Source organism: Struthio camelus, chromosome 28 (assembly GCF_040807025.1).
Source record: "Struthio camelus isolate bStrCam1 chromosome 28, bStrCam1.hap1, whole genome shotgun sequence".
In the NCBI taxonomy this organism is placed as follows: Eukaryota; Metazoa; Chordata; class Aves; order Struthioniformes; family Struthionidae; genus Struthio; species Struthio camelus.
The window spans coordinates 573,499-586,771 of record NC_090969.1 but is presented as its reverse complement, the minus strand read 5'-3'; the positions used below and the strand labels follow the sequence as shown (position 1 = coordinate 586,771).

Here is a 13,273-nt window from a genome sequence, read left to right as displayed (position 1 = left end):
GAGGCTCCTCCGGCATCGCCGCAGCCGGGGCTCTAAGCCCTGCCCGAGCCGCAGGGCGCCGGCGGCCACCCCGTCTGCCCGGCTCGGAGCGGAGATCGAGGCTTCGGCCCCGATCCTGATCCCCATCCCGGCCCTGATCCCAGCCCCCATCCCGATCCCAGCCCCGATTCCGATCCTGGCCCCAATCGCGATCTTGATCCCAACCCTGATCCCAGTCCCAATCCCCCATCCCAATCCCAATCCCTGATCCCAGTTCCCGATCCCAGCCCTGATCCCAATCTCAGCCCCAATCCCGATCCCAATCCCCGATCCCAGTCCCAATCCCAGCCCCAATCCCAATCCTGATCCTGATCCCAATCCCAGCCCCAATCCCAGCCCCAATCCCAATCCCCAATCCCAATCCCTGATCCCAATCCCCGATCCCGATTCCAGCCCTGATCCTGGCCCTGATCCCAATCCCCAATCCCAGCCCCGATCCCAAGCCCCAATCCCAATCCCAGCCCCAATCCCAATCCCCGATCCCGGCCCCGATCCCGATCCCGGCCCCCCGCGGGCGCAGGGCTTCGCCCCGGCGTCAGCCCCCTCCCTTCCCCTGCGTCCTGCGCTCCCGGCAGCGCGGCTTGGAAACCGGCGGCCCCGGGGCTGGGGGGGTGAAGGGGGGGGACACGCCCTGCTCCGGGACCCCCCCTCCGCGGGAGCCCCCCCTTGCTCTGGGGATCCCCACCCACCTGGGTGTCCTCCATCCTCAGCATCCCCCCACCCGGGGATCCCCCCCCGGACTGAGGAACCCCCCCCTTCCCCGGGAACGCCTCCCTGCTCAGGGTCCCCCTTGCCCAGGGTCTCCCCCTCCCTAGGGACCCCCCCAGCTTCCCTATCCCTGGGGATTCCCCCCCACGGGACCCCCTTTCCCACGGATCCCCCCCACCCTGAGGTCTCCCCCGCTGGGGGTCTCCCCCAACCTCAGGTTCTCCAACCCTGGGGATGCCCCCCACGAGACCCCCCAGGCCTAGGGATCCCCCTACCCTGGGGTCCCCCCCCCGAGGATTCCCCCCTCCCCGTGTTCCCCAACCCTGGGGATCCCCCCCACGAGACCCCCCAGGCCTAGGGATCCCCCTACCCCGGGGTCCCCCCCCCGAGGATTCCCCCCTTCCCGTGTTCCCCAACCCTGGGGATCCCCCCCATGAGACCCCCCAGGCCTAGGGATCCCCCTACCCCGGGGTCCCCCCCCCGAGGATTCCCCCCTTCCCGTGTTCCCCAACCCTGGGGATCCCCCCCATGAGACCCCCCAGGCCTAGGGATCCCCCTACCCCGGGGTCCCCCCCCCGAGGATCCCCCCCCATAGTGTTCCCCAACCCTGGGGATCCCCCCCACGAGACCCCCCAGGCCTAGGGATCCCCCTACCCTGGGGTCCCTCCCTCCCCGAGGATCCCCCCCTCCCCGTGTTCCCCAACCCTGGGGATCCCCCCCATGAGACCCCCCAGGCCTAGGGATCCCCCTACCCCGGGGTCCCCCCCCCGAGGATCCCCCCCTCCCCGTGTTCCCCAACCCTGGGGATCCCCCCCATGAGACCCCCCAGGCCTAGGGATCCCCCTACCCCGGGGTCCCCCCTCCCCGAGGATCCCCCCCCTCCCCGTGTTCCCCATCCCTGGGGATCCCCCCCACGAGACCCCCCCAGGCCTAGGGATCCCCCTACCCCGGGGTCCCCCCCTCCCTGAGGATCCCCCCCTCCCCGTGTTCCCCAACCCTGGGGATCCCCCCCACGAGACCCCCCAGGCCTAGGGATCCCCCTACCCCGGGGTCCCCCCCCGAGGATCCCCCCCTCCCCGTGTTCCCCAACTCTGGGGATCCCCCCCATGAGACCCCCCAGGCCTAGGGATCCCCCTACCCCGGGGTCCCCCCCCCGAGGATCCCCCCCTCCCCGTGTTCCCCAACCCTGGGGATCCCCCCCATGAGACCCCCCAGGCCTAGGGATCCCCCTACCCCGGGGTCCCCCCCCCGAGGATCCCCCCCCTCCCCGTGTTCCCCAACCCTGGAGATCCCCCCCATGAGACCCCCCCAGGCCTAGGGATCCCCCTACCCCGGGGTCCCCCCCTCCCCGAGGATCCCCCCCTCCCCGTGTTCCCCAACCCTGGGGATCCCCCCCATGAGACCCCCCAGGCCTAGGGATCCCCCTACCCCGGGGTCCCCCCCCCGAGGATCCCCCCCTCCCCGTGTTCCCCAACCCTGGGGATCCCCCCCACGAGACCCCCCAGGCCTAGGGATCCCCCTACCCCGGGGTCCCCCCCCCGAGGATCCCCCCCTCCCCGTGTTCCCCAACCCTGGGGATCCCCCCCACGAGACCCCCCAGGCCTAGGGATCCCCCTACCCCGGGGTCCCCCCCCCGAGGATCCCCCCCCTCCCCGTGTTCCCCAACCCTGGGGATCCCCCCCACGAGACCCCCTTTCCCAGGATCGCCCCCACCTCCAGTTCCCCCCCCCCCGGGGATTCCCCCACCCCACCCCCCGCAGAGGTCCCCACGTGCCCCCCTCTCCCTAACGGGGCGCGGGGTGGGCGGGGCCTCGCGGGGCGGTGTCCAATGAGGCGCGTGGTGGGCGGGGCCTAGCGGGGCGGTGTCCAATGAGGCGCGGGGTGGGCGGGGCCTCGCGGGGCGGCGGCGGCGGGTGGCGGCGGCGGCGGCGGTGGCGGGCGCGCGCGCCATGGAGCGGCGGGGCGCGGCGGCGGCGGCGGCGGCGGCGCTGGGCGCCCTGGGGCGGCGGCTGCTCTGGGCGCTGCCCGCCTACGCGGCCGGGCTGCTGGGGCTGGGCGCCGGCGCCGTGCTGCTGGCGCTGGCGCTCTACGCGGGCTGGCGGCGGCGGCGGCGAGCCCGGGAGCGGGGCTTGCGCCTGGCCGCCCGCCTGCAGCGCGACGAGGAGGCGGCCGTGCGCGCCGCCGCCGCCGCCGGGCTGGGCGCCGCCCGCGGGGAGCTGCCGGCCTGGGTAAGCGGCGCCGCGGGGGCCTCCGCCGCCGCCCCACCCGCCCTTCCTCCTCACCCCCCCCATCTTCCTCCTCCTCCTCCTCCTCCCCCCGCCGCCTCCTTCCCCCCCGGGGCCGGTTGTCCCGGGAGCTGCATTGCGCCGTCCCCGCCCGGGCTTCGCTTCCCGCTCGCGCCCGCCGCGGCCGGGTGACCTCCGGGAGCTGCATTGCGCCGTCCCTGCTCGGGGCAGCCCAGATTTGGGACCCCCCAGCTGCATTGCACCCCCTGCTTGGGCAGCCCAGATTTGGGACCCCCCCCCAGCTGCATTGCACCCTCTGCTTGGGCAGCCCAGATTTGGGACCCCCCAGCTGCATTGCACCCCCTGCTTGGGCAGCCCAGATTTGGGACCCCCTCCCAGCTGCATTGCACCCCCTGCTTGGGGCACTGCAGATTTGGGGACCCCCCAGCTGCATTGCACCCCCTGCTTGGGCAGCCCAGATTTGGGGATCCCCCAGCTGCATTGCACCCCCTCACTTAGGACTCCCCAGCTTTGGGGTCTCCCCATGTCTTTGCTGTTCCCCTGCTTGGGGCACCCCAGACTTAGAGCCCCGCCAGCCCCCCACTTCCTTCCTGCCCCATCCCGTTACAGTCCGAGCCCTTCCGACCGGGCTCCCGCCTGCGCCGCCGCGGCCCCCCCCCACCCCTCCCAGGGCTGGGGCTCGCGGGGCGCTGGGCCCTCCCGGGCTGGGCGACGCAGCCCAACGCTGCGGGAGCCGCCGCCAGATGTTGCCCTACAGCTGAGGGGCAGGGGGCAACCCCCTTTCGGGGTTCCCGCCGCCCCGGATGGGGAAACTGAGGCAGGAAGCCGGATGGAGCGGCGGGAGGAGCCCAGGCGTCCGGGCCCCCGTGACGCCCCGCTCTGCCGCAGGTGACCTTCCCGGACGTGGAGAGAGCGGAATGGCTGAACAAGGTGAGGCCGGTGCCCCCCCCCCCCCGGTGCCCCCCCGGCACCCCCAGCCCCGCTCACCCCCGGCCCCGCAGGTCCTGGCCCAGGCCTGGCCCTTCTTCGGGCGCTACATGGAGAAGCTGCTGGTGGAGAACGTGGCGCCGGCCATCCGCGCCTCCAACAGCCACCTCCAGACCTTCGCCTTCACCAAGGTGGACATGGGCGAGAAGGTAGGGCCAGCAGCCCCCGGAGCGGGGCGCGTCCCCGATGTCCCCCCCCACCCCGGAGCGGGGCACTTCCCCCATCCTCCCACCACGTCCCCCCCCCCCATCACCGCTGTCTCCCGCAGCCTCTCCGCATCCTGGGGGTCAGGTCCCACCCCGGCACCCACAAGCAGCAGATCCTGCTGGACCTCAACATCAGGTGAGGTGGGGGGGCCAGAGCCACCCGTGCGGCGAGAGCATCGGGGCTCAGCCCTCCTCAAAGTCCCCCTCCTCGGGTCTCCTTCCCTGCACAGACCCATCCAAAGCACCCCCTGGCTATGGGGCCGGGGGGGGGGGGTCTGCGGTGGGGGAGGGGTGTCCCGCTGGGGGGAGGCGGGGCGGTGGGGTGGGGGGGCCATGGCAAGACGTGCCTCCTCCCCGCAGCTACGTGGGTGACGTCCAGATCGACGTGGAGGTGAAGAAGTTCTTCTGCAAGGCTGGGGTGAAGGGGATGCAGGTGAGGGGGGGGCCCGTGGGGAGCCCCCAGCCGGAGCCGCCCCGGGGTGTGGGGCAGAGCTGGGGGGGGCCGCATCTCCCCCATGGCTCAGTGCTGTCCCCCAGCTCCACGGGATGCTGCGCATCATCCTGGAGCCCCTCCTGGGCGACGTGCCCATCGTGGGTGCCCTCACCATGTTCTTCATCCGGCGCCCGGTGAGTGCCACCGCCGCGGGGACCGGCCGGCCCGGACCCCCGGGGCAGCGCGGGTTGGGGGTCCAGCCCCCGTCCCTGACCCCTTCCCCGCTCCTCCCATCTCCAGACCTTGGACATCAACTGGACGGGGATGACCAACCTGCTGGACATCCCAGGGCTCAGGTGAGTCCCGGCGTGTGTGGGACCATCCCTGGGGGGCTGTGACCATGCCGTCCCCCCCCCCGCCCCGTGACCATGTTGTCCCCCCCCTCCAGCTCGGTCTCGGACACCATGATCATGGACGCCATCTCCTCCTACCTCGTCCTGCCCAACCGGCTCCTGGTGCCGCTGGTGCCCGACCTGCACGAGGCCGCGGAGCTCCGGTACCCGCTGCCCCGGGTAAGGGGTGCTGCCCCGGGGGGTGGGGGTGCCAGGGGGGTGCCGGCGGCCCCGCGCTCACCCCCCACTCCAGGGCGTTGTGCGGGTGCACCTGCGGGGCGCCCGGGACCTGCAGAGCAAGGACCGCTTCATGCGGGGGCTGGTGGAGGGCAAGTCGGACCCCTACGCCGTGCTGCGCGTCGGCACCCAGGTCGTCACCAGCCGCGTCATCGACGACAACCTCAACCCCACCTGGGACGAGGTGTACGAGGTGAGAGCCCCCCTGAGTCCCCCACCCCTTGGTGCCCCCAACCACTGGGGGCAGGGGGACTCCTTAGGTGCCCCACCGGTGTCCCTAGCCTGACTGTGCTGGCCATGGAGACCTCCTGGGCACCCTATGGTGTCCCCAACCTAGTTGTGCTGGCCGTGGGGACCCCCTAGTGTCCCCCAACCAGCCGTGCTGGCCATAGTGTCCCCACCCAGTTGTGCTGGCCATGGAGACCAGCTGTGTCCCCATCATGGCCATGAGAGGCATGGAGGCCCCTAAGGAACCCTCCTGAGGTCCCCAACCTGGTTGTGCTGGCCTTGGAGACCACCTAGTGTCCCCATCGTGGCCATGAGGGGCATGGAGGCCCCTAAGGAACCCTCCTGAGGTCCCCAACCTGGTTGTGCTGGCCTTGGAGACCACCTGGTGTCCCCATCGTGGCCATGAGGGGCATGGAGGCCCCTAAGGAACCCTCCTGAGGTCCCCAACCCGGTTGTGCTGGCCTTGGAGACCACCTGGTGTCCCCATCGTGGCCATGAGGGGCATGGAGGCCCCTAAGGAACCCTCCTGAGGTCCCCAACCCGGTTGTGCTGGCCTTGGAGACCACCTGGTGTCCCCATCGTGGCCATGAGGGGCATGGAGGCCCCTAAGGAACCCTCCTGAGGTCCCCAACCCGGTTGTGCTGGCCATGGAGACCCCCTGGGGACCCTGTGGTGTCCCTGACCTGGCTGTGCTGGCCATGGGCACCCCCTGGGGAATCCATGGTGTCCCCAACTCGGCTGTGCTGGCCATGGGGACCCCCTGAGGACCCCACGGCGTCCCCGACCCATCCGTGCCGGCTGGGGCCCCCCCACTGAGCCCGTCCCCCCTCCCCAGTTCATCGTGCACGAAGTGCCGGGGCAGGAGATCGAGGTGGAGCTGTTCGACAAGGACCCCGACCAGGACGACCTCCTGGGCAGGTGAGGGGGGCCCGGACCCTCGGGGTCACCGGCTGCGGCCCCCCCCCGCCCAGGAGCTCACCGCTGCTTCCCCCCTCCCTGCCCAGGATGAAGCTGGATTTTGGGGAGGTGCTGAAGGCCCGGGTGCTGGAGGAGGTGGGTGCCGGGGCCGGGGGCGCCGGGGGCAGGCGGGGGCCGTGCTGAGCCCTCGGCCCCCGCAGTGGTTCCCGCTGCAGGACGGCGGCCGGGGCCGGCTCCACCTGCGCCTCGAGTGGCTCACGCTCATGTCCGACGCCTCCAAGCTGGACGAGGTGAGAGTGGCCCACCCTAGAGATGAGTTTGCAGGGCCTCAGCTCAGCCCCAGGAGGGGAGGCGGGGAGGGTCCCATGGCGGCTGAGCCCCCCCCCCCCCTCCTTGCCGCCCCAGGTTTTGCAGAGGAACCGAACCATCGCGGCCAAACCCGACCCGCCGTCGGCCGCCATCCTGGTCGTGTACCTGGACCGTGCCCAGGAGCTGCCGGTGAGTGGGGTGGTCCCACCCGGTGGGGGGGTCCCGGGGTGGGGGCTGCAGGTCCCCTGGTCCCTGGGGTCTCCCTGACCCCTGCCCACCTCTTTGCTGCACAGCTGAAGAAGTCCGGGAAGGAGCCCAACCCCATGGTGCAGGTCTCGGTGCAGGACATCACGCGGGAGAGCAAGGTGGGTGCGCAGCCGGGAGGCCGGGGGGGCCACGGGGGACGCAGGGGCCGGTGCCTGAGCCGCTCTCCCCCAGGTGCTCTATAACACGGCCTCGCCGGTCTGGGAAGACGCTTTCCGCTTCTTCCTGCACGACCCGGCGCACCAGGACGTGGACATCCAGGTGAGCCCTGAGTGTCCTGGGGGGCCGGAGGGAGGTGAGGGGCCCCAGCTCACCTCCAGGTGAGGGGTGCTGGGGGGGGGTCCTGGGGTCAGGATGGAGGTGAGGGCTGGGGGTCCTGGGGGCAGGATGGAGGTGAGGGCTGGGGTCAGGATGGGGGGTCCTGGGAGCAGGATGGAGGTGAGGGCTGGGGTCAGGATGGAGGTGAGGGCTGGGGGTCCTGGGGTCAGGATGGGGGGTCCTGGGGTCAGGATGGAGGTGAGGGCTGGGGTCCCTGGGGGTCAGGATGGAGGTGAGGGCTGGGGTCCTGGGGGGCAGGATGGGGGGTCCTGGGGTCAGGATGGAGGTGAGGGCTGGGGTCAGGATGGAGGTGAGGGCTGGGGGTCCTGGGGGGCAGGATGGGGGGTCCTGGGGTCAGGATGGAGGTGAGGGCTGGGGTCAGGATGGAGGTGAGGGCTGGGGGTCCTGGGGTCAGGATGGGGGGTCCTGGGGTCAGGATGGAGGTGAGGGCTGGGGGTCCTGGGGTCAGGATGGAGGTGAGGGCTGGGGTCCCTGGGGGTCAGGATGGAGGTGAGGGCTGGGGTCCTGGGGGGCAGGATGGGGGGTCCTGGGGCCAGGATGGAGGTGAGGGCTGGGGGTCCTGGGGCCAGGATGGAGGTGAGGGCTGGGGGTCCTGGGGGTCAGGATGGAGGTGAGGGCTGGGGTCCTGGGGGGCAGGATGGGGGGTCCTGGGGTCAGGATGGAGGTGAGGGCTGGGGTCCTGGGGGGCAGGATGGAGGTGAGGGCTGGGGTCCTGGGGGTCAGGATGGAGGTGAGGGCTGGGGTCCTGGGGGGCAGGATGGGGGGTCCTGGGGTCAGGATGGAGGTGAGGGCTGGGGTCCTGGGGGGCAGGATGGAGGTGAGGGCTGGGGTCCTGGGGGGCAGGATGGGGGGTCCTGGGGTCAGGATGGAGGTGAGGGCTGGGGGTCCTGGGGGGCAGGATGGGGGGTCCTGGGGGCAGGATGGAGGTGAGGGCTGGGGTCAGGATGGAGGTGAGGGCTGGGGGTCCTGGGGTCAGGATGGGGGGTCCTGGGGTCAGGATGGAGGTGAGGGCTGGGGTCCCTGGGGGTCAGGATGGAGGTGAGGGCTGGGGTCCCTGGGGGGGCAGGAGCAGGGGCGGTTGGGCCCGGCCGTGCCCAGAGCTGCCCCCAGCTCTGCCCCCCCGCAGCCTGCACGCCCCCCCCCCCAGCGCCCCCCCGTGCCGCCCGCAGGTGAAGGACGACACGCGCCAGAGCAGCCTGGGCTCCGTCTCGGTGCACCTCTCCCGCCTGCTCGAGGCCCCCGAGCTGACGCTGGCGCAGCCCTTCCAGCTCGAGCGCTCGGCCCCCGGCAGCCGCCTCTACCTGAAGCTGGTGCTGCGGGTGAGCGGGGGCCCGGTGGGGTGGGGGGGGGGTCCCGGCCGCCGGCCCCGCCGTGACCGCCCTGCCCGCAGGTGCTCTTCCTCGACGCCCCCGAGAGCGGCGGCCCCCCGCCCGCCCCCCCGGCGCAGCCCGACCTCCAGCCCAGCCCCGGCGCCGGCAGCAGCCCCGACCGGCCCAGCAAGGCCAGCCCCGACCCCCGGTTTGGCACCGAGGTGGGCTGGGGGGCGTTGGGGTGCTGGGGGGGTCCTGGGGGTAGGATAGAGGTGAGGGCTGGGGGTCCTGGGGGCAGGATGGAGGTGAGGGACTGGGGGGAGGTGAGGTGCTGGGGGTCCTGGAGGTCAGGATGGAGGTGAGGGGCTGGGGGTCCTGAGGGGCTGGGGGTCCTGGGTGTCCAGATGGAGGTGAGGGGCTGGGGTCCTGGAGGTCAGGATGGAGGTGAGGGGCTGGGCGACCTGGGGGTCCAGATGGAGGTGAGGGCCAGGGGTCCTGAGACCAGGATGGGGGGTCCTGGGGGCTGGCTGGAGATCCTAGGGGGCAGGATGGAGGGTCCTGGAGGTCAGGATGGAGTTGAGGGGCTGGGGGTCCTTGGGGGGGCAGGATGGAGGGTCCTGGGGGCAGGATTGGGGGGGGGGATTTGGGACCACCTGTGCCCAGAGCTGCCCCCAGCTCTGTCCCCCTGCAGCCCGGTCCCACACATCCGTCCCCCCCCCCCCCAGAACGTGCTCCGGATCCATCTCCTGGAGGCCGAGAACCTGGTGGCCAAGGACAACTTCCTCAAGGGCATGGTGCGGGGCAAGTCGGACCCCTACGCCAAGGTGCGGGTGGCCGGGAAGGCTTTCCGCAGCCGCGTCGTCAAGGAGGAGCTCAACCCCCGCTGGAACGAGGTCTACGAGGTGCGGGATGGGGGGCCGGCCGGGAGGGGAAACTGAGGCAGGGTTGGGCTGGGGCGGGGGGGGGACCCAGGCGTCCGGGCGCCGCCTCCGCCTTCCCAGCGACGGCTCTCCCTCGCCAGGTGATCGTGGACGACGTCCCGGGGCAGGACGTGGAGTTCGACCTCTTTGACAAGGACATCGACAAGGACGACTTCCTGGGCCGGTGGGTGCCGGGGTTTGGGGGGGGGGGGGGCGATGCCGCGTCCCCCCAACCCGGCCGGCCCTCACCGCCCCCCTCCGCAGGTGCAAGGTGCCGCTGCGCCGGGTGCTGAGCAGCCGCTTGGTGGACGAGGTAGGAGAGGGGCCGGGACGGGGGGGGCCGCGGTGGGCGCCCCCGGGGGGGGTCTCACCCGCCGTCTCGTCCCGCCAGTGGCTGCCGCTGGAGGAGGTGAAGTCCGGCCGCCTCCACGTGCGGCTGGAGACCTTGGTGCCGTGCCCCAGCGCCGCCCTCCTGGAGCAGGTAACGGCTCGGCCACACGCGCCACGAGCTGGCCGGGTCTCAGCCGGCCTCGGCCCCTGCCCACCCGCCGCTCCCCCAGGTCCTGCGCGCCAACAGCCTCATCCAGCCCGCCCGGGGCGAGGAGCTCTCGGCCGCCCTGCTCTCCGTCTTCGTGGACCGAGCCGCCGACCTCCCGGTGAGCGGGGGCCCGGACGCCTGGGTCCCCTTGTCCCCGCGCCCCGGGGGGCGCCGCTCACCCCCTGCCCGCCGTGTCGCCGTCCCCAGGTCCTCAAGGGCGCCAAGCCGCCCGCCGCCTACGCCAGCCTCGCCGTGCGCGACGTCTGCGCCAAGACCAAGGTGAGCGCCGGCCCGGGGGTCCTGCCGGGGTGGGGGGGGGGGGAGAGGGTGTTTCTCACCCTCTCTCCTGCCCCCTCCCCTCCCCAGACTTGCACCCCCAGCTCCGACCCGGTGTGGGACGAAGGCTTCTCCTTCCTCATCAAGCGGCCCCACGCGGAGTCGCTGGAGCTGCAGGTATCGGGGTCCGTCCCCGGCGGTCCCGGGGGTCCCGGCGCTCCCGGGGGTCCCTGAGCTCGCCCCTGTTGCCCCCAGGTGAAGGACGAGGGGGGGCAGCCCCTGGGCGCCCTCAGCCTGCCCCTGCCCCAGCTCCTGGCCTCCGAGGCGCTCGCCCTGGACGGCTGGTTCCCGCTGGCCGGGGGGGGTCCCGGCGCGCAGGTCCTGCTGCGGGCGCAGCTGGCGGTGAGTCTCAGCGCCGGGGGGGGGATGCACAGCACGACGGGGCCGGGACCCCCCCTCACCCCGCTGCTCGGCCTCCCCCCCCCGCCCCAGATCCTGGCGTCGCAGCGGTTGGGGGCGGCAGCCGGCGGCGGGGGGGAGCCCGAGCCCCAGGACGCGGAGCCGCGGCGGGAGGAGGAGAGCGGGGCCGGGGGGCTGCTGCGCCAGCGCCTGGCCCCCGCCGACAGGTAGGGCTGCGCCCCCCCCCCCCCCCAAAATCTGCAGCTTGGCCAAGGGGGTCCCGGCGTGGTGCCTGCATCGGGGTGGGGGTCTGGGTGCAAAGCCCTGGCTGGGAAGGGGGCTGCAGATGCAAAGCCTGGCTGCGCAGGGGGGTCCGGGTGCAGCCGGGGGTGGGGGTCCGGGAGCCGTGACCCCCCCCCCCCGACCCGGCCGGGGCTGACGGTGGGCTTGGCAGCCGCGCGGAGCCGGCGGAGCCCCCCCTGGGCCGGCTGCAGCTCACGCTCTGGTACCACGCGGACGAGCGGAAGCTGGTGGCCGTGGTGCACGCCTGCAGGTAACGGAGGGGGCGCCCGGACACCTGGGTCCGCCACAGGGGGGGGGCGGCGGCGGGGGGCTCGGCACCCCTGGGGGGCTCCATCCCGCGCCCTCTCCCCGCTGCAGGCAGCTGAAGCCGGTCTCCAAGGACCTGCCCGACCCCTACGTCTCCCTCGTCCTCCTGCCCGACAAGAGCCGGGCCACCAAGAGGAAGACCAGCGTGCAGAAGAAGACCTTGAACCCCGACTTCAATGAGAGGTTTTGGGGGGGGTGGGGGGGGTGCAGCCCTGCCCAGTGCATCCCAGCACCTCCCAGCGCCTCCCAGCACAGCCCGGTCTCCGCAGGTTCGAGTGGGACGTGTCGCTGGAGGAGGCGGCGCGGCGCAAGCTGGAGGCTCATGTCAAGTCCGCGGCGTCCTTCATGGCGCGGGAGAAGGAGGCGCTGGGGAAGGTAGGGCGGGGGGCCGGGGGGCGGCGGGGGGCCCCCGCGGGACCCCTCCCTCCCTCCCTCCTGAGCCCTCGCTCTCCCCCAGCTCCATCTGGACCTGGCGCAGGTGGACTTGGCCGAGGGGGGGGCCCACTGGTGAGTGGGGCTGGGCAGGGGGGGGAGCTGCCCTGGGGCTGGGACCCATGCAGGGGGTCCTGCCCCCAGGGATGGGGGGGGGTCCTGCTGCCCCCGGGAATGGGTATCTGCAGCAAGGGATGGGGGGGGTCCTGCCCCCAGGGATGAGGGGGGTCCTGCCCCTGGGAATGGGTATCTGCAGCAAGGGATTGGGGAGGGGGGTCCTGCCCCCAGGGATGAGGGGGGGTCCTGCCCCCGGGAATGGGATATCTGCAGCAAGGGATTGGGGGGGGGGGTCCTGCCCCCAGGGATGGGGGGGGTCCTGCCCCCGGGAATGGGATATCTGCAGCAAGGGATGGGGGGGGGGTCCTGCCCCCAGGGATGAGGGGGGTCCTGCCCCCGGGAATGGGGTATCTGCAGCAAGGGATGGGGGGGGGGGTCCTGCCCCCAGGGATGGGGGGGGTCCTGCCCCCGGGAATGGGGTATCTGCCCCCAGAGATGGGGAGGGTCTGTCCCTAGGGAGTGGGCTATCTGCCTTTAGGGAATGGGGGGCTCTCTTCCCCCATGCCGGGGGTCCGTGCCCTGGGGCTGGGGGTCCATCCTGGGGCTTGGGGGGGGGGGACAGGCGAGGGGCCGCGCTCACCCCACTCTCCCTAGGTACGAGCTGCGGGACGAGCGCAGCAGCCCCTAGCGCCGCCACCGCCGTCTGCCTTGCACTGACCAAAGACCGGGGGGGCCGGGGGGCCGGACGGGGCGCCGGCCCCGGCCCCCCCACCGCCGCCCCCCCCGCTGCTGCTGCTGCTTTCGACTGTTATATTTATGTCGTGCCTTTTCGCCCCCGTTTCCGTCGAGGGCGAAACCTGCCCCCCGCCGCGGGGAGACGCTTGTGTTGGAGCCACCGCCGTGCCACCGCCGCGCACGTCCCCCTCGCTGCCTTCCGGGGGGCCGCGGCCCCCGTGTCCCCCCACCCCGTCCCCCTGCAAATAAAGGAGGGAGGAGAGAGCCCCGGCCTCTGTGTGGTCCCTGGGGGGCTTGCGGGGGGGGGCGGTGTCCCCTATTGGGGTGCCATCAGCGGGGTGTCCTCCTGGGGGTCCCCCTGGATGGTGCTGTCATTAGGATGTCTTCCATGGGGTGCCATCAATGCGGTGTCCCCTGCTGAGTTACCCCCTACGGGGACACTGTCATTGGCATGTCCATGCAGGGTCCCCTATGGGCTGCTGTCATTGGGATGTCCTCCATGGGGTGCCATCAAGGAGGTGTCCCCTGTTGGGTTGTCCTCTACGGGCTGTCGCCCATGGTGTGCTGTCTTTGGGCCATTCCCTGTTGGTTTGCTCCCTGTTGGGGTTTCCTATTGGGTGGTCCCCTGTGAGGTGTCACCGGTGGTGTGTCTCCATTGTGGTTCCCCCATTGGGGTGTCCCCCATGGGCTG

The 13,273-nt window shown here is 72.7% G+C and overlaps 1 protein-coding gene across 2 annotated transcripts; it reads left to right on the top strand.

The window, feature by feature from the left end:
- The first annotated feature begins 2,688 nt into the window (after positions 1-2,688).
- On the top strand, positions 2,689-12,846 carry ESYT1 (extended synaptotagmin 1). 2 transcript variants are annotated; one of them, XM_068921445.1, is made up of 31 exons: positions 2,689-2,975; positions 3,882-3,923; positions 3,995-4,129; positions 4,249-4,322; positions 4,547-4,619; positions 4,724-4,813; positions 4,920-4,975; positions 5,068-5,191; positions 5,265-5,441; positions 6,312-6,394; positions 6,481-6,529; positions 6,595-6,684; positions 6,800-6,892; positions 6,997-7,068; positions 7,142-7,228; positions 8,476-8,625; positions 8,697-8,837; positions 9,342-9,518; positions 9,638-9,720; positions 9,801-9,849; positions 9,928-10,017; positions 10,097-10,192; positions 10,282-10,353; positions 10,441-10,527; positions 10,606-10,752; positions 10,843-10,976; positions 11,204-11,302; positions 11,410-11,541; positions 11,628-11,733; positions 11,816-11,865; positions 12,502-12,846. In XM_068921445.1, the coding sequence occupies exons 1-31, from the start codon at positions 2,697-2,699 to the stop codon at positions 12,533-12,535; spliced, it is 3,171 nt and encodes a 1,056-aa protein (XP_068777546.1). In that variant the 5' UTR covers positions 2,689-2,696; the 3' UTR covers positions 12,536-12,846. The 2 variants fall into 2 exon arrangements, with proteins under 2 accessions (XP_068777546.1, XP_068777545.1); XM_068921444.1 differs by having other exon boundaries at positions 7,142-7,287; positions 8,454-8,625.
- Positions 12,847-13,273: the final 427 nt, after the last annotated feature.

Bases quoted from the DNA above. Each gene is read 5' to 3' on its own strand.
- ESYT1 (XM_068921444.1), top strand. From the start codon at position 2,697: ATGGAGCGGCGGGGCGCGGCGGCGGCGGCGGCGGCGGCGCTGGGCGCC. The intron at 7,069-7,141 runs GTGGGTGCGCAG...GCTCTCCCCCAG, and splicing joins ACATCACGCGGGAGAGCAAG to GTGCTCTATAACACGGCCTC. The intron at 10,977-11,203 runs GTAGGGCTGCGC...TGGGCTTGGCAG, and splicing joins CGCCTGGCCCCCGCCGACAG to CCGCGCGGAGCCGGCGGAGC.